This window comes from Lissotriton helveticus, chromosome 12 (assembly GCF_964261635.1).
Source record: "Lissotriton helveticus chromosome 12, aLisHel1.1, whole genome shotgun sequence".
In the NCBI taxonomy this organism is placed as follows: domain Eukaryota; kingdom Metazoa; phylum Chordata; class Amphibia; order Caudata; family Salamandridae; genus Lissotriton; species Lissotriton helveticus.
The window spans coordinates 601,094,472-601,122,397 of NC_136073.1; the positions used below are offsets into that span (position 1 = coordinate 601,094,472).

The window sequence follows — 27,926 nt, forward strand, 5'->3', positions numbered from 1 at the left end:
CTTCTCACAATTTTTTTCTTTTTTAAATGTAGTGCCATTATACATTACAAAAATGATTATGTAATTAATAGTTACATATAAAATGTATAAGCCATTAAGATTTGTCATATCAATACATGTAAGACAGGGGAATACTAAACATCTAGCTTTAATAATGCTATAGGTGTCACATTTGCAAATTCTATAAATATTGGCATTTACAATAACAAAATTAATACATTTGCTATTATAAAAACATAAACATAACTTAAAAAATTATTACATTTACAAGACCAATAGCTCCAACTTTTCTAATGCGAGACCTATTGCATTTCCAATGCTTGTTTTTTTTATTATTTATTAATATAATTTTTTTCGGCAGAGTTTTATATAGCGCGAACTAGACCCGAACCGAATCGGGTATCAGAGCGCTTCACATAGCACCAGTTACGTTACAAGAGGACACACATTTATTTATTTATTTTTTTGTTAGGCACGGGGAGATTAAGTGATTTGCCCAGAATCACAGGATGTTTGGCGTCGTTGCCGAGACTCGAACCCAGTTCCTCCAGGTCCGATGTCGAGCTCCCTAGCCGTAAGGCCAACTCCTCTTGACATATGAAATGCTCAGACTCTCGTGAGGCAGCTTATCTATCTACAAGGAAATGTCTGGAATATAATTCTTTTATTATGATAAAAAGAGGTAGTCTGGCTACCCTTTCTTCAAATATTAGTAATTTTTTGTAAACTGAGTTGCGGAAGAGTCATTCCACTGCAGGTGCGTCTTGTGGATACCAACTCGAACCAGTATCCACACCAACCTCCCTTTATCTAAAGCTTGATGAAATTGTGTCCCAGCTGTGAAGACATTCTTGCATACGCTCTCCTGCCCACAGATAGGAAGTGTATTAGCAGCTGCATGATAGTTATAGTTTGGGATCGTTTTGAGGGATCCCCTGGAGCTGTAGCGACTGAACTTTTAAACCTTTCTATGATTACTAGCCACTTTGTTGATATTGTAGGAATGTCCTGTAGGTCTAATTGCCTCCTGTTCAAGATAAATAATCCAAGTTGTAGACCAGGTGGTAAGTTCCAAGTAGTTTCTTTATTACGTTTCAATTGTAGATATAGGAGGATAAAGGTAAGTTGGTAAATAAGATAGAAGTATAGCCCCACCAGGAGCAGTCTCCCTCTGCTCAGCCTCTCATCCTCAACTGACACTCTTTCCACCAGTCCACACACCAACATTCCATGACATCATACAGCATTCTCCAGCCATGCAGACTGAACAGAAGAGAGAGGAATTAACCATTACAACACCTCCCTTCCGTATTTGAGTATATTGGAAGGGCCTCTGTGTAAAATAATTATTTATGACATGTCCTTATAGCAGAGAGAAAACCATGCGTACTGTAAGTCTGAACCTACGTCCAAAACAGCTAGCTGTCATCCTCTTGTTGGACCCATCAGTAGTTGTAGCTTGCTCATGCTGTTTTGTTTGTTTTTACATTGACTGTCGCACCTCAGAAATTACCTGTGTCCTTGCAGCTCACTTCTCAAAGTACAACAGTAGTCTTGCACTTAACATGTAACTTTCCTAATGACTCGTGATTGTTCAAGAGGATGAAACGGGAAGCAGCACTGGGGATGCTGCGACCTTGCACTTGATATGTTAACCCAGTTGAATGTGATTAAGAACCTTCCAAAATAATATAAGATTAGCATCTGAAGTCACTTATTTAGGGGTGAAGATTACAACCGATTTAGACAGATTAGTAGAAATCAATATGAGCCCATTGCTGGAGAAAATTAAAACAAACACAGAAAGAATGAACAATTTACATTTGACCTTAATGGGCCGAATAAATGTCATTAAAATGATAACATTCCCTAAAGTTCTGTATCTACTTAGATCCATACCCCTATATTTTGAAAATGGTTGGTTTAGTAAATTAGAATTGATTTTGAATAAATTTATTTGGGTTAAAGGGAAAACAAGAAGAGCATACAGATACTTGACGGTAGATAGAGAAAAAGGGGGCTGGGGAGCACCGGATTTTAGGCTCTATTACTGGGCTGTAGTATTGCAATACAGCAAGGTGTTAATTGGTGGGGGAGGTCTGGAGCACCCAACGGATAGCGAGGCAGGCTTACCTAATGTTTATACCTTATTGTTGGGGGAGGAAGCTGAGAATGGGTTTTTAAACACAACTGAATTCACGTATTTTAAACATACGAGATTTAAGACTCTGAAAGCAGTATATAGGGTGTGGAAAGGAGTGGCTAAAAAATTTGGCCTTGGCAGATTTAACAACTATACAAGATTATATACAAATAGCTCACTGCCGAGGGAGATCTTTAAGGATGCCACTATGTATGATTGGTATAATAAAGGCATAGTGCAGATAGGGAACTTACTGGACGTGCAGGGCAATATCCTGCAGTTTGGAGCACTTAAAGCGAAGTTTGGACTAGAGCACAATAGTTTTTATAAATACTTACAAGTGAGGAGTTTCCTAACACAAAAACAAGGCGGCCCGGCTGGGTTGGGGCAATGCAAAATTATGGATTATATAGAAACAACTACCAAATGTACAATAAGATATCTTTATGCAGAATTAAAAGGAACCAAGTCAGATGAAAGAGATACATTTTCACAAAAATGGATGGAAAAATTGGGGTCAGGCTCAGAAACTTTTCAGGAGTCATTGGATCTGGGTAGAACAGTGCTATGCTCGGCAACCCTCCAATCGCAACATTTCAAAACAGTATTCTCACTTTATCATACACCGGCTAGAATCGCCCAGTGGGGTGGGACAACAGGAATAACTTGCCCACGATGTAGTGCGAGTGGAGCAGATATTGTACATATGTTTTCGCAGTGCCCACAATTATTTACTTTGAAAATGGCGATTGAAGAATTTTTTGATAAAACGCTTAGGATTAAGATTAAGCTTCTAGACGAATTAATCATTTTAGGGGTGGTAAATATGGTAGAACCTATGCCAGTAGAGTTTATTTTTGTTTCAATAGCAGTGTTCCGTATCTGTATAGCAAGGAACTGGTTGAATAAGGCTCCTCCACTATTTTCAGATTGGATTGCCAGCCTCCTCACTATTTATAATCTAGAAAAGGCAATATACGACAGGAAAGGTAGAAGAGCTAAGGCCTTGGGTAAAAAAATATGGCAACCAATCATGACGTGGAAAACCAGCAGGATAAATCTAGAATAGTATAAGAAAAGTTTGATTTGTTTTGGAGGGTAGTTTATTGGTTTATTATATCTGCTTATGATACGAAAATTGTATAAAACAATGAAATGTATATGTATATATATAACCACCTGAGAAATTGGAATGTGCTGTAATACATAAGTTGGAATATGAGGAAAAAGTGGGGGAAAATTTAATAAATATGTTTAAAAAAAAAAAAAAAAAAAAAAAAGAACCTTCCAAAATAGAGCTATTCAAATTGACCTTTAATTGAACGCAACAGTCTAAGGGTCTTGATCGAATATCAGTCACAGATCTCTTCATTTTCTGATTGCATCACGATAATGGCCGGGAAGTGAATCCCATTCTCCTTCTACCAAGTGTTCTCAAATAAGCAAAAATGTTCTCGCATAAGAGAAAAGCGACACATGGCTTTCTGTAATTCCTAAATAAATAATCCTGGGAGAGATCAACGTGTTTTGTTTTTGTTGTTGAGGATATTTATAAGAAGGACTTTCTTTCTTTGCACCTTGGCTCTTTTGTCTTCCCATATTTCTGCTATGCAGTTCAAACCCTTTACCGCTTCCCTTCTTTTAGCTCTCTTTGACAAGTCTTTCAATTACTTCTACAAACAACTATCTTGTACAGTTGATTCTTACTTCCTCCTGACAAATTAATATACATTATCTGAATGAAATGTAATATATTTGTGGAGGTAAAACCGCACCAGGCAGATACTGATATCATTGGGCGTGGTCTTTCCCGGGGTGCAGTATTGCTTCGCCATTCTAAATTATTTGGTTTGTAATGGGGCTAGTGCTGTAATATTTCATATTTTTCACACTGTGAAGTGCAACCTATAGAATCTGTAAATATTTTCACGTTACGCACCAGTTTTGCCCGTTAATACATTTTCTGATCTTGTTTCTGATATAACTTCAATTCAGTTGCCAACAGACCTTTAGCAGGGCTCTAGCCTCTTTAATTGAGGCAGTGTGTACAAAAATGCCATAACCATCTACTAATCGGCCTCGAGGAGAGACCACAGAGTTTCAGCTCTCTGATTACCCTTTCACCCTTGCCTTCTCTAAACTACAGGTTATTCCTCAAACTCCTGCTGTTAATCTCTCCTCAACTTCTTATGTACAATATCACATTTTAAATGATTATTGCATGACAACGATATGCAAAATGTGCTGTTTATTCTTAAAACCTTTTTTTTCTTTTTGGTTTGTAATCTCTACAGTGAGGTTAATACATTTGATTTACCCGTATTTGTAGCTTCAGAAGGTATTTAAATATCATTTGGTATTGGTTGATTCTGCAACTGGTATAGTAGCTCTTCTATTTCATTGTCTAACCTAGCGTTTTCTTTTCTTTGTAGGTTCAGTTGATAAACACTCAATTGAAGTTACCAACTGTTTCTCAGTTCCGCACAACGAATCAGAAGATGAGGTGAGTGTTTTTAGCCCTCTCCGAGTGTCTCCTTGTCTTGCATTTGTACTTCAAGTTCAGCTTCTGCCATCGGTTGACAGGTGTTCCACAGTATTGAGGTGAATATATGACTATCTGCAAGTCCTTTCGCATTCTTGAATAACATACTCTTCTGCAGACTTCAGAAAAATCGTTTAGTGTTGGCCCCTCTTATCAAATTTCTGTTCCGCCCTTTGTATGGAGCACAGCATTTTGTCCACACCCAGTGTATGCTATACTTTCCCCATATAAATCATTCAGTGTGGGTGTCAGTGGCGTTCTAGTAGTCAACCATAAAGGGGATTCGAATGGGAGATATTTAATGGGGTCCAGCGTAGAGGCCCTAGAACTATAATAACAAAAGAATTACGCTGTTCCCTGGGGAGTTAGATGAGTGCGTAACCAAGCCCAACAGAGAAGGGGCGGGAAGCCCAACAGAGAAGGGGCGGGAAAGGGGAATCCCCCTTTCGGAACTAAAACCCTCACACACCCAGCAAGCTAGGTGTCATGCTTCATCATTTGGGTTCTGCTCCTTGTCAGACTGGCGCTGCAATGTCTGACGGGCTCCCATAAAGGGGCTCTTTACCGGAGATCTTCTGTTCCTGCCAGTTGGTGCATGTGGGTATGAGTGTTTTAGGAGAAGTGTAGACGTATGTGAAAGTGGGAATTAAAAAAAGTTAGTAAATCCACGGCGGTTTTTAATGGTGTGGTTCACTACTTTACTAAAAACAGTGAGTAGATTAAACATGTTAGTGCTAGGATCTAGCAGTGTCTAATCTACCTGAAGGTCGACATGTTTCATGCTCAGAAGAGCAATTAGTCAGGACCTAAAAATCAAAAGTGGGCGCTACACAACAAGGGAAGGGGTGAATCCTACCTTCCGCTCGGTTAAATGAAGGCAGGCCGGGCGGTCCTGCTCTATCTTAGTGGGACCCTACTAAGACCTGCGACACCTACCCGCATGTCGGGGGGGGTGGGGGGGGAGAGAGAGACCGGTCTCTCCCCCCCTGACGTGCGGGTAGGTGTCACAAGAAAGTCGAGAGCACAATGTGCTTTTTAAAATACCCCTCACACACTAAAAAAATCCAATAGTGTCATGCTTCATCATTGGGGTCTTCCCGTCCCTCTACGGGGCGGGGCGTGCTACGACCTGACCGACTACGCGGGAGCACTAGTATAGTGACAGGACTATGTGACTGTGCAAGTGTGAGTGATGTCAGTGAAGTGTAGGGACCTAATCATGTGTGGAAATAAAAAGGTTAAAAATCCTCTGGCTAGTGGAAAAAAACAATTTATTCACTTCCCTAGCTGGGGACGTTAAGAAGGGGGTTTTGAGGTAGAGCGATTCGCTACAACCTGGTCTACATGTTTCGTAGGCAGTCCCCTACTGCCTACTCATCAGGACCTTCTAGTGGTCCCTACTGGAACAAAGCTCAGTTGCTAAATGTAATAAGCCTGTCGTCCTAGAAACCAGCAGTAAAAATCCGCTGCTAGTTTCTGCTTCAGGGCATGAGCTGGCCCTATGTAAGCAAAAGGTATCAAAAATAATGACCTAATTATGGTCTCTGTAAAGTAAGGAGGAAAAAAGGGGAGAGAAACATACAGGATTATACAATGATACTGTAGTCCGTTTGTGAATGCTCATTATTATTAGCGCCACAAGTCCCACGTTTTTGTTGCAATTGCCCATACCACAACTAATGCATGTTAAAATTTATGGACAGAGTGATGGTTCAATCCGCCATCCCCTAAGCGTTTATTTTATAATGAACATTGTCACGCCCCTTGTAATTTAGGCTGTTTTGTATGGCTAGAATGATAGTGCAATCTGCCATCCCCTGTATGATCGTTTTTTTTAGACGAACATAGGGAAGCCCCTTGTAATTAGGGCTATAATCATCTTCAACATACACACACTCTCACGACTCAATACACACAACGGAATTCTGCAGGATAAAAATAGAGGAACCCGACTTGATCAATGTCAGTGATGATCTGGTAAACGATCTTACTAAAAAACCAAAGGGGCACACCCCAATCGCCAAGTAATGTTCAATACATACTGCTGTTGCGCAAATGATATGCCCCATGAGCTGGCACTTGGTAGGTATTCACCGCGGCGTCCTGAAAGAAAGAGACCGCGCCCTTAGCAAACTAGTCAATATACACCCATGTCATGTAGCCCTCATCTCGATTAGCCAAGTGTTTAGCGACTTTTGGCAAAGTCAAATACTCACATTGACCGCTTTATCATTAAGCCTTACTTCTACCACGAGGTACCGCTCCGAGGACTGATCGTGTCTGCGGTTCAGTGGTCTTATGAGCTCTGCTTCAGCGCCGGTGTCGCGTAAGGAGTAACCGGCAAACACTAGAACGCTCAACCCAAAATGGCCGCCCTGAAATGGACCAAGCGTGTGCTAAAAACGGAAGTCTGTCTTCCGTGTTCATTAGGTCAACAGTCGTGTTCGACTATGAAGATATCTTAAGGGTTGCAATACATAGAGGACACGATAATTTTCACCTGGCTCATTGCATTCATACTAAGTTTGTTTAAGAAACGAACAGTATCTTGCTATATTTTAGAAAACGATGTCTTCTGAAATGCAATGTAATAAAACCGGCTCCTGAATTCCTCAGGGATGAATTTCATGGCCGAGCCATTATATTACCCATATTTACTACAGATAATTTAGAATACAATCAATATGGCAATATGTTGCAAAAAAACACACATGTTATCTGAAATACAGTATTATAAGCGTCTCCTCAATTTTTCAGGGGTGACTCTCGTGGTTGGGCAATTATATTTGATACACATTCGATCCCCTTGGGAGGCATACATGTCCGGGTATCTAGTCAGTTCCATTGATGGAATACCTCAAACCACAGGGTTGGGACATGTAATCCCCAATGTTTAACAGGATGTGAGCAATGGGTTGTAGAAGGCTAGGATGGGTGTTTTCAGTGGGTCACTGACAGGACGCTGGGGGTCTGCTACATGGCCATGGATGAACTGCCTCTCAATGGCATGTGGCGATAGGTGGCTTATAGCTGACCCCACGGGATTTCGTCGTTCAATCCATGTTTATTTGACTGGACACGAAAAACCCATCTCTGTTCTTTCTCTAGTAGGTGTTTCTCGTTGTCAATCTGTTCGATGACCGTCCAAGTAATATCCTCAGGCTTATGCCCACTTTCCAGGAAGTGGTTTGTTAGTTTCGTACTCGCCTTTTTACATTTGATAGTACTCTTATGTTCGCCTATTCTCAACTTCACTGCCCTGCTTGTCATACCAATGTATTCGAGATGGCAGGGACAGGTGATGAGATAGACGACGTTCGAACTATTGCAGTTGCTAAAGGCTCTTTGTTCCCATGAGGTCCCGTTGTTAAAGGTTAATTTCTTGCTCTTTTCGGTCAGGCAGCATACCTTACATCCGCCGCACGGGTAGTGCCCTTGTACAAAGTTGGGATTGGTTTGGGTGTTGGCTTTACTGTCCTTGGGTCTGGTGTGTACTAGTATGTCTCTGACACTTTGTGCTCTTTTGTGTGAAAACATGGGTTTAGGAATGTCGAGACCTCCACTGTTCAGAATCTTCCAGTTCTTGTTGATGATCTTGCTTACTTGGTTGGAATTGGTGTTATATGTTGTAACACATATTGGTCTCTGCACTTCCACTGTTTTCACTTTGTCTTCCAGGAGGCTGTCTCTGCAGTTATTTCTCGCTCTTTTGTAAGCTTGGTCAATGATTCTCTGAGGGTAATTTCTCAGTTGTAACTTTTTCTTTAGGTCATTCGACTGTGCTTTGAAATTAGCGATTTCCGTACAGTTCCTACGGAGTCGCAGAAACTGACCGTAGGGTAGATTGTCCCTCAGATGCCTTGGGTGGAAGCTCTGATACAGCAAGAGACAGTTCTTAGAGGTACTCTTGAAATGTGTCGTTGTCATCAGTCTTCCATTTTTGGGAAAGATGTTTAAATCCCAAAATACCAGATTGGTTTTGGTGGTGACACTGGTAAATTTGAGGAACTCGTCTTGATAGTTGAGCCACGTGAGGAACTGCTGGGCGGTCTTATCATCTCCATCCCAGATGATCAGGATATCATCAATGTACCTCTTCCAGGTCAGGATCTTTTGTCGGAAAGGGTTGCTGGTACTTAGTATCTTTGTTTCCTCAAGATGGTGAACATAGAGACCAGCTATGCTTGGAGCAAATGTGCTTCCCATGCTGGTCCCATGTTTTTGGAGGTACAGGGTCCCATTGTGCGCAAAAAAGTTCTCCTTAAGTGCCAAGGAGCAACACTCCATAACCACGTTCCGTGGGGTCTGATACTCCCAGTCGTCCGCAAATAGTACATCTTCGATTATTGCCAAGGTGTCGTTGTGTGGCAGACTGGTGTACAGACTTTCCACATCACAGCTGATTAAGAGCTGTGTTTCTGGGTCGAATGACACCTCCTCAAGTAGGTTTAACACATCTTTTGTGTCTCTCAGGTAAGTCGATGTCCTCTGTACCATTGGTCTTAAAAATGCGTCTGCAAACCTAGAGACTGGTTCGAGGACTGACCCAATCCCTGATACTATGGGTCTCCCCGGTGGGTTCTCGAGGTCCTTGTGAATCTTGGGTAGGATGTACAGGTAAGGGGTTCTAGGGTTTTTTTGGCACAAGAACTCTCCTTCCTTGTTTGTGATCCAATTATGCGACAGTGCCTCCTCTACCATTGTTTTGATCTTAATTGTTATTTTCTCAGTTGGATCGGTCAGTAGGACTTCGTAGTTCCTTCTGTCTTGGAGCAGTCTGGAGCACTCCTTGTCGTATTGTTCCCTATTCATTAGTACAGTTGCACCCCCCTTGTCTGCTGGTTTTATGACAACCTGTTTGTTGCTGCTCAATTCGCGGAGTGCCTGTCGTTCGTCTTTGGAAACGTTTTGAAAAACCCGTTTCTGTGCTGGGTCCAGTGCTTCAAGATCCTTCATGACTGCCTTTTCGAAGGTCAGGAGTTCAATAGGGAGAGTGTGATTCATAGGAGTGAAGGTGGACCTTGGTTTCAGTCCTGTGTCTCCCTTTTCTTGATTGTCTGTCTTATCCTTAAAGAAGACCTGCAGTTTCAGTCTTCTTATAAATTCCTGGATTTCCTTGCAGAGATGGAATTTATCCATATTGGCAGTTGGAACATATCCTAGGCCTTTCTCTAGTACTTTTTTCTGTGATTCCGATAGTTCACTGCCCGTGAGATTTACAACTAGGCTTACTTCTGGTTCTTGGATGCCCCTGTCATACTCCTCGTTGATACTCTCGGTGTTCCTTCCTCTTCGTTGCTCCAGTGTACCGAATTGCCTCTCCGGTTCCTTCCCTTGTTCTGTCCTCGGCGTGTCCCTAAAAAAGGAGCCGAGTTGTCGAAATAGCCATAATCTTGCTGAAATCCCCATGGTGGATAAGGGGCATTCGGGTGTTGGAAGGGCGGTGGGCCAAATTGTTGTGGAGGGTACATCATTGGGGGTTGGGGATAGCCATTCCATCCTCGCATGCCACGGTGATTGGGTCATCGGAAGTTCCTTCGATTGCCCTGATATCTGGGGCTTTTGTTGCCGCTAGAATTGGAGCTGTTAGATCCAGCATCAGATGAACCATCATTGGAAAGATTATCACTTGATGGTTTGTAATTGTCTTTGATATAGGGATATATCTTTTCTTTACTCCATCTGCTCGTGTCTTTCTGGAGTTTCTCATATTTACTATCCTTGAGATTTATTTCAAAATCGTTCAATGTTTGGTTTAGTTCATCAAGGTACTTCTTCAGGTTGGCTGGGGATTCATAGCTCTTCAGGCGCACTTCTACAGCTTGTATCTCCACCTTTAGATCGCTAGCTAGTCTGCTTGCTGTTTTGATGATCAAAACGATCCAATCTCGGGTGCATCTCCATGAGATTTGGGACCAATCGATTTTAAAAGTCTTGTCCTCGAGGAATATAAATGGTTCATTCCGAACCACTAGGCCCGCTGGGGCCGTGTTGACCTTCAAATACTCGGACATTAGTAGTCCATGGATGGCTGTTTTTATTTGAGTCCTCCTCAACTCCTCCAGCTCATCCCAGTCACTATTTTTTAAAGAGGGGCATCCAGAGTTCAGTCCTTCGAAAGTGCCTAGAGAGGCCATTAGATTGGAGATCTCGTCTTCAGTGAATGCCAGGCCAAGGTCGGCCATTTTTCGGTCAGAGAAAAACGGGGGAACCTCTATCCTCCCTGTCGATATGCCGTCGGATGCAGAATCAAAAAAGTGGTGTGGAGAAGATGAATCCTTTCTGTTAACTTCCGCAGCTGCACGCTGCCAGTAATTCCAAAACAGTTGAGGTTTAACACATCTTTTGTGTCTCTCAGGTAAGTCGATGTCCTCTGTACCATTGGTCTTAAAAATGCGTCTGCAAACCTAGAGACTGGTTCGAGGACTGACCCAATCCCTGATACTATGGGTCTCCCCGGTGGGTTCTCGAGGTCCTTGTGAATCTTGGGTAGGATGTACAGGTAAGGGGTTCTAGGGTTTTTTTGGCACAAGAACTCTCCTTCCTTGTTTGTGATCCAATTATGCGACAGTGCCTCCTCTACCATTGTTTTGATCTTAATTGTTATTTTCTCAGTTGGATCGGTCAGTAGGACTTCGTAGTTCCTTCTGTCTTGGAGCAGTCTGGAGCACTCCTTGTCGTATTGTTCCCTATTCATTAGTACAGTTGCACCCCCCTTGTCATGATTAGGTCCCTACACTTCACTGACATCACTCACACTTGCACAGTCACATAGTCCTGTCACTATACTAGTGCTCCCGCGTAGTCGGTCAGGTCGTAGCACGCCCCGCCCCGTAGAGGGACGGGAAGACCCCAATGATGAAGCATGACACTATTGGATTTTTTTAGTGTGTGAGGGGTATTTTAAAAAGCACATTGTGCTCTCATCTTTACCATCCTAAGAGAGAGCTCATTTATTAGTCTTTATCACCCACAGTAATCAATAAAAATAATAAAAATCACTACACTTTGATAGAATCTCTTTGTTTATACATATCTGATTGGAGGGTGATTCTGTCAACACCTCTTCACTTCCTCAACTGTTTTGGAGTCACAAGAAAGTCTACATACGTCTACACTTCTCCTAAAACCCTCATACCCACATGCACCAACTGGCAGGAACAGAAGATCTCCAGTAAAGAACCCCTTTATGGGAGCCCGTCGACATTGCAGCACCAGTCTGACGAGGAGCAGAACCCAAATGATGAAGCATGACACCTAGCTTGCTGGGTGTGTGAGGGTTTTAGTTCTGAAAGGGGGATTCCCCTTTCCCGCCCCTTCTCTGTTGGCCTTGGTTTCGCCCTCATCTAACTCCCCAGGGAACAGCGTAATTCTTTTGTTATTATTGTCAGTGGCGTTCCCCATTCTGTTAAAATTGTTCGTTTGGCAGTCAGCAATAAAATATTCACGAATAGTGCTTGATTTCCATACCTTCCCCATTTTTACTCGGGCGTTCAGCCCACTGTCATGCAAGCTGGGCTCATTGGGATTTATAAGTCTTTGATTGTGTCTATAGCCTTTATTACCTACTCCCACTAGGTTCCAAATTTGGGGCATTCCCGCAGAATATGTATAATCATTCTCTCTAGACCGCATTTTGCCAGAAAGGTTAGCAGCGTTGGTGTTGATGGTATGTGGGCAGCATGGGGTCCAGTGCCAGAGGTATAGGATTTTGATGGCTACTTCTCTCCTTCTAATTTTTGAATGCTCATGCGCCCCATACATGTTTTGATATTTATTCTTCTGTTCTGAGGTGAATTCCACTTCCAAGAGTCTCTCTCCTGGAGGGATTTAGAGCCACTGTTATGCATAATGCGTCCGATTGGTAATGTCTGTATATTCTAGAAATTAGAAGTGTGTTCTATATCACTCTCCAAGAGTTATTGGAATTTGGTGAGTGGGCATTTTGCTGCTGCTTTCTTTTTGCACGACGTATTATCTGATTGTATGCATCTAAATTTCCCCCACTCTCCTAAACCACAGTCTGTTTTGATTTATTAAAATGACTTTATTATTCAGTTTTTGAAGACATCCCCAATATTTATGCACTGAGCATGTCTCCGTTGTCTGAAGGCCTCTCCGTTTAATCTCAGCTCAAAGCCTGGATTTTCGAGCAGTGGTGTGTATGAAAAGGTCCATGGGCTCAGTAATGATGTTCCAAATTTGTAGTGTAGCCCTTGTTATCCGGGACCTTGACAGAATTTGAGGACTGTACTTGAGGCACACCCCAGAGTGGGCCTCCCACTGGTAAGTGGACTATAAAATACCACTGTTTCTCTGTTTTGACTGTTCTAGAGGGTAGCGTAGGTGAGCTGCATAGGGGTAGGCTACAGCATGAGCACTCACAAACATTTTCCACGGTGCCATAAGTTTGTTCTGTGATGTGACCGAGGGCCGCACTGATGCCAGCGGGGTGGAGGTTGGGCAGAGGGAGTTGGTGTTAAGGTGTGCATAGGTGAAGTGAAGCATAATTGCATAATGTGAAACCAGAAAACATGGGATTTATTGCAGCTTACCCACTTTATTAAATTGTGTGAGGTTATGCATTTTTTTTATTTCATTTTCTCACCTTTTTCGTCATTATCACAAATAAGAGCACATAAAAATAAATGACTTACGGACGTGCATTGTACAAAACCTTCTCATGTGTTTCATTTAATAAACTATAATGTTGATTTATAATAGGAACCCAGGTAACCCAAAGAATGCACATAACTAATTTGCCTCTTTAGTTTACCATTGGCATTATTGCTCGGGTTTAGGAAAGAATGTTTACAAATTCACGTTTGAAAACCATCACTTTTAAAATAATACTTGTCAATGCCCTGATATCCGATAAACTAAGATAAAAAGGTTTTGCAGGTTAAATAAATACACTGTTTAAATTCTGAAGAAACAATTGTATTTTTACACTTTTGCTGAATGATGTCTTTAAAAATAACGATGTTCTTAAAAAATAAATATGTTCTTAAAGTTGAGCAGTGCAGGACACCCTAGTTACTTCCTTTCTTTAACATAAATTAACATTTAAATAAATGTTCCCTCGTTTATTTAGCATCTTTGTATTGCTAGTGCTGAGACGAGTAAAGAGCAGCCCAGAGTTGCTGTTAAACAGGGGGCCACATGTGGCCCCCGGGCCGTACTTTGAGTATCTGTGGGCTACAGGGATCCCTAGTCCTCCACTTTATTGTGCTATTTTTACTGCCATTTTTGCATCCCTCCGCTCCCCCTCCCGCTGCCAAAAATGTTTAAGTCTGCTCTGTGTAATTGTCTGATAATCTGGCAGTCTGTTTTGATGGGCATTGTCTAAAATAGAAAAAGCACCTTGGGTAAGATTTTCAATTTGATGGAGGTGATTTGATCATACCAATATAATGAGCAATTATGCCAACTTTGTATTTCTGTTTTGGTTTCTCTTGCTAGTGGTGGGAAATTAGCATTGTGTATGTTCTGTAACTTAGTCCATAGTTGAATTCTCGAATATTGTAGTCTAAAGGCAAAGGATGAATTGGGTTTAAGGCACGTCCCGTTGCTCCTCAAGATGTTAGTCCCCAGCGACTCTCATTTAGTCTGAACTCTGATATCTTGCAGGACCAGTAGAGTTATTCCATGATTGGAGATAAGGATTGTTTCGGTTGTTTGATGGCCACAATATGTCTTCTGCGAATGTGGATAATTTGAATTTGTCCCTGCCAAACATCACACATTTGATTGCAGCTACATTTCATATTTGTTGTGCCAGTGACTTTAAATAGAACATAAAAAGCAGGGTTGACAGTGAGCATCCCTGTGCCAACCCCCCTCCCCAAACCATCCTGGCTGGATGTTCCGTAGTCTGCCATTAAATTATAGATTTGATTAGCTATTATTTTGGAATAGATCACTGCATCTATATTTTAGAGCAAGAATGGTCGATGAGCGCTGCGCTGCTCAAAGTTCTTCACCTTTTAAAAATGTTTTTTAAAAACTTTTTTTAAAGAGGTTTAAGATCCTCGCATCTATCATTGATGGGTTCACTTTCCTCTGCAGTAATGCGGCTGTCTAGGCTTTCCGTTTTTGTTGGGTGTTAGTTTGCCTATATTTACCTTTTCTATATATGTACTTATTTTTAACCAATGTACTGGTTTGGCTTGACTATAGGGTATGAGAAGTATTTAAAAATCTCCATTTATTTTTCTTTCTTGTTACGGGACCACATGCGCCAAGTGCACTTTTCCCATCCGGTGAGTTCCGTGTATGTCACTCTTTAGGGCACAGTTCTTCAAACTGCGGGGTGCCCCCCCTTGGGTTCCGTGACTTTATTCCCAGGGGGGTCCAACTGCGTCTTCAAAGGAGGACTTATAAATGAAAATGGCCTGGAAGTGGGGACGTTTATCTGACGCGTTCTCAGGATGTCTTCTTTTATATGCAGAAGTTAAACTGCATAAAACATGTGCAACTGTAATCCTGAGTGTTCCGGGGCATAGCCAGCGAGTAGGGTGACTGGGTTCAAGGCAAAAACAATATACTGTGTAACTATGTAATTTTTCAACTTCAGATATTTGCATATTAAAAAAAAACACGCACTCACGTAAAATGAAAAAGCAAATGAAACTCATTTTTGGAACATATACCCTCTTACATTATAAACCTCAATTAGCTAAAGCAATCACTGCAGTTTTCTGTGTCCGGCCAGAGAGTCGCTGAATTGAATCCTGGTTTTCACAGGGGGGAAATGTAACTTGAGCACCACTCCTAAGGGATATTTGGCTTTGAATCTACGTGGATGGCTATAAATACTTGCAATCATTGGCTACTGCAGTTTCTAACTATATCACAGTTGCATTGGCCATTAGAAAGCGTTATGAACAATAGCTAATGAATAGGAAGGTTTCAAAACTTTACTGTACAATCTCAATCCTTATGAAAGGTTATGATTGATTGATATTTTTTAATTTATGCAGTTTTATAAATATGTAAATTTTAACTTGTAATGTCTGTTTGCCAAACCTTTGTGGTCTTTGCACCGAATAAAGCTAGTTTGACTTGACTTGAACTTGAGTATTTATATAGCTAAAAGTTCCGACCCAGTGGTAAAAAACACCGTGACTCAATCACTTAAAGCAGATATTGGCTCCTCAGCAGCTTTTATAATTGTTGCTTAACCAACTAAAGCCAGGGTCACTGGAATGATGTGTCAGGGGAGGACCAAATCATGTGGCAGGGTTGACTAAATTATCTGGCGTTGTACAGTACATTTTGTGATACATTTACTTTATTTTGTCATTTTTGCATTGGGTTACACTATCTGGGCATATGTTTCACCTCATCAATACCGATTTTAATTTAATACCCAAATATAGAAAAAAGCAACAGAAAGGTGACTAGTCAAGCTTTCAGAAGGGCCTTTCACTGTGCGGCAACACACAATTATGACTGACTCTAAAAAAAAGAGCATGGGGGTTAATTTTCCTTAGTAGCATAGGGATGAGAGCACCTTTGCTGCAAAAGGTGAGGGCAACACGGTGGAGCAAATTTTTTTCTAAAAGGGAGATGTGGTCTAACCGCAAGAGCTGCTTACTTCGGAACCTATAAACAATTGGTTCTGTCGGGTAGAAAACCATTTCTTTGTAGTTCTTGTATTTAGAAAGGTGATTGAAATACAGATACAAATGACAAATTAACACACAAAGAAAGATGAGAGTGAATATTATTCTCAAAATAAGCAACAGTTTTACTAAATATTTTTCAATTATTCATACAAATGGTCAGAAATTACCACGATGAAACTGAATGAACAAGGGGCTGTCCGGTAATTCAATAGATAAAAAACGGCGTATGTGAGCGTGATTATAGTGACAAAGTGAGTGTAGTGACAGTGACAAGATTTGTGTATTTAAACACAAAGGTGAAGGGTACTATACATATATTTACAATGAAGGCACAGCGAAAAAGATCCAATTTCAAATTCAAATACAATCACCCGTAGCTTAATAATTACATTATATTGTTTTTTTGCTAGATGGGCATCTTAAGACATGGATGGACAGAAAAACCGTCAATGTTTCGACTCTGACAAACCGCATAAGTTGAAGTCGGAAACGGGTCTTCATCAGGACAGGATGGTGTATTGGACAGCCAAATCTTCGATATTTGAAGACTCCAAGAAGGCAAGCCGTAGGAGCCTAGAGGTGAGAGGCACCAGAAGGGGCATCCATCTGGATGTACAGGTTGGAATAAATTCAGTATCTGAGGGGAGCGCTAGAGGGCGCACAGCGGAATGGCTGCTTCGTAAGGCAGCTCCGCCGGCCAGGTTCTACGCTCGGTGAGATCCAGCGGATGCTAAGTGCCTGCACGATCACGGATGACATGAACAGTTGTCGGAAATCGGCGCGCTTACTGTGAGCGTAGTTGCGGACTGAATCGTGCCCCCCTGCATGAAATAATTCGGATTGAAGGAGCGCTGATGAGAAACCACCGGGCGAACTAAGATGGCGGCACTCCGCGACTAATACAATCGGACTCCCGAGACCCTTGTCGCCTGCCTGAGCTCCACAGGCATGCAGCGTTAAGCGCCTGAGGGCGTTGTTGCGGCAATCGGAGTTCGGTGCGCTTACTTGGAACGTAATTAAGGGCTAAATAAAGATTGTCTGCTGGTGCTGCTTGGGTTGGAGCGGTGCTGTGTCTGTGGACGACTTAAGATGGTGGCGCCCCGAGAGTAACCTGTCTGGACAGCCGAGACTGAGTATGGCTGCACACATGCCCCCATCATATAAAGCTAAGCGCTTGGAACTAATATTGAACTAATCGCTTTCGGCAGAACGAAAACAACTACTGCCCATATCTCCCACTATGTAATAAGCGCTAGCGCTGAAGTGGCGCCAACCGGAGGACTGAAATGGCGGCGCCCAGGGCTATGTTTAAGCATGTACGGAATGCCTGGAGGCGGGTGTGCCTGGAACTGACTGCTGCTACCATGGGAATCGCCGGGTGCTGGTGGTAGTGGGAGGCACCTTTCATTACGGCGCAGCGACCCTTCAGATGCAGTTTGGGACCTCCTGATGCGTGCGGCAAGGTTCCCTTCACGCGCGGGGAGCACCGAGTGGTGCTGACCACTATCCGCAGCGGGGATCAGAGAGAGCCACATCATCGCGGCATTAGAAGCACACACGCAGACGTGGCCAGCTCGGACGTGATACCAGGCTGCAACAGCGAATGCGACTGCGGGTAATACCTGTCAGTGCTTGTCACAGGGCGGAATACTAATGGAGAGAAGGCGTCCCATGGAAGTATACTGAACGAAGTGCGGGACCTCGCTGATAACGGCTGGGAGGTGTTAATGCGGGATCTTCTCACCCATTAAGTCTCGCGATGGGCTGCCTCACCTGCACTAAGAGGACTGATGCACACTACTAACGCCCGCTCACGAGTTCTAGGCCCTGCAGCAGCAATGGGCAAACCGGACAAAGTACAGAGCAAGATTACCTTTGATTGCCCCCCAAAAAAACCTGCGAAAGGAGCCACAGCACAATCGGATGCAGACATGGGTGACGACTCACTACCAGCCAACGGTCTGGGGCAAGGTCATAAGGACATACAAAAAAGACTGCTGAATGTGCACGGCAAATTGGACACTATCACGCTGAGGGTGGATAGCATGGCTGCAAAGCTAGATGAGCACGGTGAACGCCTTGTGGAGGCAGAAGCACGCATGTCAACGGTGGAAGATGAATCTCATAATACCACTCATAGATGCTCTGACATGGAGAAACTACTCGAGGTCATTAAATCTAAATCTGAGGACATAGAAGCAAGGTCAGCGAAGAAACAACGTTCGAATAGCGGGACTGGCTGAGACCACCAACACTGGTTGGATGAAGACCTACGTAGAAGACTTGCTCAGAAACATATTCGGGACGGAGCACTTATCTGCGGTATTTATCGTCGAGCGGGCGCACCGCTCTCTCCCTCCCAGACAAAAGCCAGGGGCGCCACCGCTTCCCATGGTCACCCGACTATTAAACTACCGGGATAGAGGCGTTATCTTGAGGATGGCGAGCGAAAAGAAAACTATCGAGTACCAAGGCAACAAATTGGAGTTCTACCCGGATTTCACACTGAACGTCCAGCTGGCCCGTAGAGAATTTGCGCCCATGAAGCAAAAATTGCACGAGATGGGACTAGAGTATGCTATGTTGTACCCTGCCCGGTTGAAGATCACGAAGGACGACAAGACCACTATCTGCCAGACACCGAAGGAGGCGCAGGAGTTCATTAAACGTATTGCCCAGCGACGACGAGAACAGTGACGCGCCGAGCAGCACCAAGACTCAGACTGAAATGCTGCAGACTGGATTCCAGAGGAGACGGCGGACTTGAGAGGTGCCGGTAAGACCCCAGCCAGGGCGGATAGAGACAATGCACACGCTGTACGGAACTGTGTTGCCTGGATGGCTGTCGGAGATACTGAGTTGTGCGATCGACCTGCTGACAGGGTAGTTGGGATGAAATGTATGCATTACGTCGCTTCATTGGACACTTCTGCATGTCGTGAGTATAGAGGGGCTTTGAGAAGTGTAACGCACCATGTGGACTGGCATCCATGACCTCATGCAATCTCTCATTAGTTATGGGGTTCACTGCGACATGGAGGGCAGTTGTATAGTCGACCGATAACCTAGACTACAGTGTGCTCTCTGTTGGTGTGGAACTATTTTGGGAAGAACCAAAAGTTTGATACTCTACTATAGATTGGTAGCGAGAAGGGAGAATAGTAGCTCTGGGAAATGTGCTCTATGCAAATTGTGAAAACGATTATGTACTATTCATGCTTGGGGAAGATATAAGACAGGATGCGGGTACTTTATGATGTTATTGATAACCTGGCCACATCCACTCCGGTTGGATGCCGATGTGTGACCTAGATGGACCCCCCAACAGGGTATTCCCCTACCAAAGATATGATCTGTTAACTGTTTTTCTCATGGTATGTCTTTGGCATGATTGGGTTGCCAAAGTGGGAGGGGGGTGGATGGGAAGTTCTGAGGGAGTTAGTATTAATTCACTGCATTTGAGAAACACTGCCGCACTCCAGCATAGGTGCTTTCACGCAATTGCTGCAATCTTGTCACTTTGTGCGAGGGCCAGGGGTGCCAAAGGGTACACTATGGGGCACAGATATACAACGGTACGTAAGACATGACTGACAAAAAACTGTCAGATAAACTAACATTTATGACATGGAATGTACGGGGTGTTAAAAATCCGAAGAAAATACGGCAAGTATTAGCCTATTTCACTAGACTCCATGTCGACATTGCATTTATACAGGAGACGCACATAGATCCACACACACCGAACCGCATAGGACAACGGTGGGCGGAATCGGTCCATGGAGCTGCTTACTCATCGTATTCACATGGGGTACTTATACTGATCCAAAGAGGGCTTCAATTTAAAGTGGACCAAGTTCAGGCAGATAAGGAAGGGCGCTTTGTGGCGATTGCGGGTACATTGAGGGGGCAGAGACTCAACCTCCTTAACATTTATGCACCAAACACAGATGATCCTGACTTCTTTCATACCCTTTGGCAAACTATAGCTACACTACCTGATGTTCCATTGATATGGGGGGGAGATTTTAATGTTGCGCTTAATGAAGATATTGATAGATCCCCAGCATCAACCGAACCGCACAAACGCGCTTTGGTGCAACTGCACAGCATTATGCGAGAAAACTGCCTCCATGATCTTTGGAGACGGAGGCATCCTACGCAGTTAGAAGCCACGCATACCACCGCAGCGCATGGTAGTTGGTCTAGAATAGATTATTGGTTGGGCTCCGCTGAAGTGTCCTTATGGGTGGAAGAGGTGTCCCATCAACCCCGTACCCTCTCTGACCATAACCCGGTGCTGCTCAAGCTCACACTCCCGCACTATGTATCCCCCCTCCCCCCTCCCCCCCCATTTAGCTGGAGATTCAACGGGAAGACTTTACTGGATCCTTTGTACTCGGACACCCTAAGAAAAGCCGTAATAGAATTCTTTGAGATAAATGCTCCTACCACTGATGATCCTGGGCTCCTATGGGAGGCATTTAAAGCTACCATCAGGGGTGTCTGTATGAGTACACATGTGGGTATTCTGCTGGATTTGCGCCAGCAACTAGAGCGACGTGAGGGTAAGATACGTGAGCTTGAAAAAGAGTATGCCCAAACGCAAAACCCTACCCTTTTGGGCCAAATTAGAACTGAAATATCGGAATATCAGAAAGGTGCGGAGGACGAACTGAAATATGTCTCCAAGCGTCATATAGCGAGGAGCTATGGAGAGGGGGGTAGGCCGGGTGCAGTGTTGGCGGCCAAAATCTGTTCCAAGAGACCACCACCGGTAGTACAGGTGGTTCGTGACGCTGAGGGAACCCCGCAATGTAACCCGCAGGGGATATTAAAGGAATTTATTGATACTTATGGGGCCCTATACACAGCAGAGGCCACAGCTACGGCTGCTGAGATAGATCAATATTGTGACGATGTTGCTCTCGCCTGGCTCTCCGTCACACAGAGAGCCTATCTCTCCTTACCTGTGACGGTTGAGGAGGTCACTGAGGCTATACAAGCGCTCCCTAATGGTAAGGCTCCCGGGCCCGATGGATTCACTGGGGAGTTCTATAAAGCTTATGCAGATCTGTTAGCCCCTCACATAGTAGCTATGCTTGGAGATGCACACGAGAAAATATTACCCCAAACATTGCGAGAAGCGATGATTCTGGCCCTCTTGAAACAGGATAAAGATCCGGAAAGTTGTGAATCGTATAGGCCATTGTCATTAATGAATGTGGATACCAAAATTCTATCTACGCTATTGGCTTACAGGCACAAACATCTGATGACTAAATTGGTCCTCCCTGACCAATCTGGTTTCATACCTACACGCTCTACATCGCACAACACCAGAACCCTGTTTGCTTTAGCGCATTACCTGACACCCCAGACAAAAGCGGCTGCAATAGTGTTAGATGCTGCTAAAGCTTTTGACGCCATACCTTGGACCTATCTGAATACAATACTGCGCAGAATGGGGTTCCCGCAGATGTTCCTACAATGGATCAGGCTGCTATACACGGCCCCCACTGCTCGCATACGGGTTAATAATTACATCTCAGAGGTAATACCCATCGCTCATGTTACCAGGCAAGGGTGCCCATTATCCTCTTTGCTCTTTGCCCTAGCTCTGGAGCCCCTGGCCTGTAAACTGCGGCAGGAACATCATTATTCGGTGTTGCAGTTCCCGCAGCGCCCCCTTCACATATCATTATATGCTGATGATATGTTGTTATATGTCCGGGACCCAGAAGTAAACTTTAATCCTCTACTGAGGGAGTATGTTCAATTTGGAAGGCAATCGGGGCTCAGGATTAATTGGGCTAAATCAGTAATACTACCCTTAACTGACAGTACGCATCACTTTCCCACTGACTTCCCTCTAGCTTGGCAGACGGACCCCGAACGCTACTTAGGAGTATGGTTTCATAGAGATCCTGAAGTGGGCATCCACACAAAGTACGGCAGAGTGGTCTCGGCGCTGGAGGACAAGATAGAACGGTGGATCCAGCTTCCTTTATCGCTCGCCGATAGGCTCGCTATTGTTAAGATGGTGGTCCTGCCAAAACTGCTATATCTGTTCAATAACATCCCCATTAAAGCACCAGCAGCAGTGTTTCGAAGACTAAATACTATGACATTGAAACTGATTTGGGCAGGTAAATCGGCTCGTATCGACCTGCAATCACTGACACTACCGTACTCTCGGGTTGGGTTCAAGGTTCCTGATCTTTTCCTGTATTATTTGTGTGCTCAGGCCCAGTATGCGCACTATTGTTACCATAAAAACCCGTATCTTACACATGTGGCGATAGAAGAGGGAGATGAGTTGCCAGTTCCATTAGATGCCATTATAACCCACAAGAGGGCTCCTTTGCATAAACAAGACATAAACACGGTTGATACAACGAATGCAGCATGGAGACGGATAGGTCAAAAGGCTAATAAATTACCACTCTACTCCCCGGAGTTACCACTTCACTTCCATCCAGATATCTCAGCCACACAAGAAAAGGTGGGGGATGGAGCTACTTCAGTGGGTGGGTATAGCCACACTGGGTGATTTATATCAAGAAGGGGTTTTTAAGACGCTAGAGGATTTCGATTATGTTCAAAATCAAACACCGCTTTTTAAATTTACATATCTTAGGTTGCAGAGGGCGATTAAGGCCCTATTCCCGACATACCCTGCTGAACCGCCAGTGCTACTGACCTTGCAGCTACTCCTTATATCTCCTGCACCCAAACATTTAGTCTCCAGGCTATATAGAGCACTGCAAGCCGAGATAGGGGCAACGACGGATAAGGCATTACAGAAATGGAACAAGTGTTTAGCTGTTCCACTAACAGAGGACGAATGGTCTACAACTGGTACCATAACGGGATTACTGAAGCCAAATGGCAATCTGCGATTGATACACGTCAAATATTTGCATCAAACCTATCACACTCCAGCTAGGTTACACAGATTTGGGCTTCGCCCGGATTCCAGGTGCCAACGATGTGGGACAGAGGGGGCAGATTTTATCCATCCTGCTTGGTATTGTACAGGGGTGTCTGAATTTTGGGTGAAGGTGGTACGCATGTTAGGGGACATGGTGGGTACCCACTTAGATTGCACTATACGGACATGTTTATTGGGATTATTGCCAGGAATTCGTGCTTTGAAGCGTAAGTTTTGTGCCAAAGCATTGCTCATGGCGAATCGCAGGGTGTCGATTGGGTGGGGGAGTAAACAGAGTCCTAAGGTGAACCTATGGATCCAAGACATGGTCTACTGCAAAGACACTTTGCTGACATATGAAGAGGAACTGCCTGTATGATCGCGACCCAGGAACTATTGGAACTTTTTAGTTGGATACCTCAATGACCCTAATGAACAGCTGCAATGTGCCCTGATTGTAGTGATACATGTATTATTGATTTACAGTGGAGTGGTGTGGCTCACTGGTTAGAGACAGCAGACCCGTAAGCAGAGAAGGGCCCGGACCAGGGTTCAATTCCCGACGCGGCAGGGTTGTGGATCAGGGTCAAAACGGACTCGATAATTCTCGCCTCGGTGCCTACTCTAACCAGGGAACACACTCGGCAACTCTGGGCATTAAGCTTGCCTCATCTCTACAACGGCCCCCCACAGACGCCGGGGATGCCTGGTTTCACCTTGGAGATACCCAAAAGGGACCATCTCACAGGGAAAACCAGGACGGGTTCCCCAGCGGTCTTCAGCGCCAGGATACTCCTTGGAGTCGCAGTGCGCTTTACAAGTACACCCACATTTACAAATGCATATGAATTGTTGGACTAGTAGTGTTGTAATGCAGTAATACTGTAAGGAGTTGTCTCACAGATGTCACGCGGTTTGTCATTGTTAATTTTATGAAATGCCAATTAAAAAATAAATAAATAATTCAGTATCTGAATGTTGAGAAGCTGAATGAAAAAATTGACAGTCCTTGCAGTGATGACGCATCCAACTGGTGGTCTGTATGAGTCTGGGAAAATCACATCAATACGTGGCAATGAATGTCACATGCAGCGTGTTTAAGGTTTCAAGGCATCATTTTGTCTCTGAAGACATTGCGCCGACGACGAAATGATGCCTTGAAACCTTTATAAACACACTGCGTGTGACACTCATTGCCACGTATTGATGTGATTTTCCCAGACTCATACGGACCACCCCAAGGAAGTGGAGCCCATTGTTCTCAACCTGTACCAACCTGAAACCCCCCAAAATGTTGTATTTAGGGGTGACCCCGAACCTTGTCTCCTCAGACAAGCAAGCAGAAGGACCAAAGAGCCGTGCCGAAGGAAGAAGAGGAGGACATCAACTGCCTTGGCCCCAACCCTCTGGTCGAACCTGAACTCGACCTGCACCAGCGGGATCCCGGAGCATCCAGCATCCCCCCCAGAACCTGGAGGACCTGCAATGCCTTCCAAAGACTCTCCCGTGAGCACCGGTCTTGCTCAAGAACCAGACTCTGGCTCCGGCCAAATCCGCGAGTTTGCACCACTCTGCACCTGACGCACACAGCCTGAGGTCGAGTGGCCCAACACCACAAGAAGGTCCCCCCAGCGAACCTGACCTGGTGATCCCTGCCCGACAAGGTGGGTGCACCTTGTATGCTAACTCTTATTTTCACCTTTGCCCTGAGCTTAACCCTAGGAGCTTTGCTCCCTCAACCCAGTGGCTTGCCCGAGATCAGCCACCAGCTGATGGCCCCACAGGCTAACATTGGGCCTTAGCACTCTGCACCCGGCCGCCCTAGTGCCACTGAGGGTGCTCTTTGAGTGCATCCTTGACCCTCTGGGAACCCTTGTTCTAACCCCAGAAATTCAACTCTCAAAACAGATTGCTTACCTGCAAACCGATAACCGCATTTTCTTCCATAGGATTGCATTGACTATTTTTCCTCTGAAAAAGTTCAGTTTTGAGTTGTGTTGGTTTGGAAACCCAAGCAACTGTGTTTTAATGTCAAAGTGCTTTACTTACCTTTGACTGGGAAATGTCCCAGTGTGATACCTAGGCATACCACACTGAGTAGAAAAAGTAATCTCAAGAGTAATATAAAAAGCTATCACAAAGTAATTACAAATATCAACTGTCTTTAAATGTTTTACAAACCTGTAACAAAGTCAATTTTATCCAGCTTGCATATTCTTATCAACCTGTTTTGTAAAGTGCAAATTAACTTACTGGCTTAAAGTCCTGCGTTGTTTAAAAAATAAAATACAACTGAAGAAGTTTTTCATACAAACAATTTGTGTGAGTTCAGTCTTTGAGTGGGTGACATAATTTCTTGCCTGAGTGTATACAATAAAGGATTAACACTACCCTCTGATAAAGCCTTACTGCTCTGCATGCCCACACTACCACAAATAGAGTGTAAGGTGCTATCTACTTTTACTTCTGTAAGCCTGTGGTGATCCACTGGACTCTGTGCACACCAGGCGCGCAACACCCATTGGCCTCAAAGGGCTTTAGCCCCCCCCCGTCGTGTGTGGCAGCCTGGGATGAGACACTTCCCGGACCGCTCACAGCCGCACCCGAGCACTTCACAGGTCTTTAAAAGACCTTGTGCATGTTAATGGGGCTTTGTTGTTGTTTCACCCCTTCTAAGAGCCCATGCAGCTCGACTCTGCCGATTGCCTAAAGATTAAGCCCACCCCCCCCCCCGAATTTTTTTCTTAGGCCCCCCCCTGAAATTTGACTCTTGTTGCGCCTCTGGTGCACACTGTACCTTACTTTGGTTTAGTATATACAGAGCCAGCTTTCTACAGTGACACACTTGTTGATATGCTGTGCTGTATACAGGTATGACAACTGCTTCAGTACTGCACCCTGTGTTGTGTGCACCTGGGGACGTCTGCTTCTACATTACACAGTATATGCTGGCACGTCATTCTGCAGTCCTTATTCAGTCGAGTAACTGGATTTTATTTCATTGCAAATTGCCACTGTGATGAGCTTTTATATGGTGTTATTAATAGGAATGCTACTGCTGAAGCCACTGGACAGTCTAGAGTATCTATCTCCATGCCAACTGCATGATGTTTGCACCTCACTGTGCTACCAAGCACTATTGGCTGACCAATAACTCGGACCACTTTAAAGTAATGAACATTTAGCTAAACATTGAGTTATTTTCAAGTTAGTTTTCATCCCCCAATTGGATTATGAATTCTAATCTATAATTGATGGGCTAGTTGATGCACTGGAAGGCTCTGATTTATGTTCAGCCACAGTGATGACATATTGGCACAACATATTAGGGACATGCTGGCAGCATTTTCCCAGTGATACTTGTACTTTGAGAGTGCTCTAGAGTTTGAGTACAATCTAAAATTGAAAAGAACTTTAAGTACCACTATGTCTATGGACTCCACATCTGTTCTTAACTGAAATTGTCAATCTCCTTAATATTAGTTTTTGTCATAGTCCTTTATTAGGTCTCGCCTGCCGATGCGCTTGCGCATTCGAGCTGGCAAGAGATATAGGGGCTTATCCAGAGTTTAACCAAAGTGGCGATTTGATGCAGTGCATGTGCGCTTTTAGGTCAATGCGCAAGCGCAATGAGTTAAAATGCGCCTGCACAGCATCAAATCACCAGCCATCTGTTCCCCAGCTTGGTGCCGCCAGCAGCTCTTCAAAGGATTTCTCCTCCCCTTTTTCACGGCCGCCATATGGTCCCTTAGAGCGCACACTGCCCCTGCAGCAGTAGTGACACTGTAAATGCGACTGTGATCGTAATTACTTTCATTTTGTTGCCCCGCATATTAAAGGCTGCTTCTGGTTTAGACATTTTTTGTATTCCCTTTTCCATTAGCGTCATATATTGTCTTCCATCTCATTCCTCTTTCTTATTTTCTGAATATCTTCCACCTCCCCCCCCCCCCCCCCTAACTGTTTCCCATGTTAAGGTTCTCCAGCGCCGCAAGGTCATGCGAATGGCAAGAGCGCTATGCAAATATATGCCTGCAAGCATAGCTTCATCCACGTCTCTTTCTCCTGACTTTTTTTCCCTTTCCACACCTTATTTTCTTCCCTTCCTTTCTTCGTATCTCCCTCTGTTCTTTGTTTCCCCTCCACGCTCGTTTCCCCTCTGGCTACCACTTGTCTTTTCTGCACCTCTTCCTATTTCTTCTCTTTTCTGAGCGTCTGTGCCCGTCGCCTCTCTCCCACCCAGGTTTTTTTTACCCCGCCCCATACAAAGTATGCCCTCTTCCCTCCACCTCAGCAGTAACATGGACACTTGCGCATAACTTAAAGGATATTGTCCTGTCTGTGCCTCTTTGCCGGGGGAATGGATTCTCTGTGGCATTTTGAAGCGCTCGAACAGGATCTGCGTCGAGGCACTAGCATGCCGGAAAACAGTAAGCACTAGTGCGCTAACCCTGCTTTCTTCAGCTAGTACCAAAATGTCCAATCTCGGTACCTTAAACCCAGGCCCTGAGACGCAGGAGGCAGGTTAACTATTACCTCATTCGTCTTTGAATGCCTGCCCAAAAAATTAAAGTCCTCCCCTGGAGTCCGATGGGATTCCTACTTGACTTTCTCTGTCCAGGCCCAAATGGAATATTTTACATTTCTGTTTTTAGGGATGAATAACATTTAAAAGTG

The 27,926-nt window shown here is 44.1% G+C and overlaps 1 protein-coding gene across 1 annotated transcript in view; it reads left to right on the forward strand.

Annotated features, from left to right (window-relative positions):
- EIF3F (eukaryotic translation initiation factor 3 subunit F) overlaps positions 1 to 27,926 on the forward strand; it is a 129,297-nt gene that overhangs the window by 21,764 nt on the left and 79,607 nt on the right. Inside the window, exon 2 of the mRNA XM_078668993.1 lies at positions 4,576 to 4,646. Coding sequence (XP_078525119.1) covers positions 4,576 to 4,646 — 71 coding nt within the window. The remainder of the gene's footprint in view (positions 1 to 4,575; positions 4,647 to 27,926) is intronic.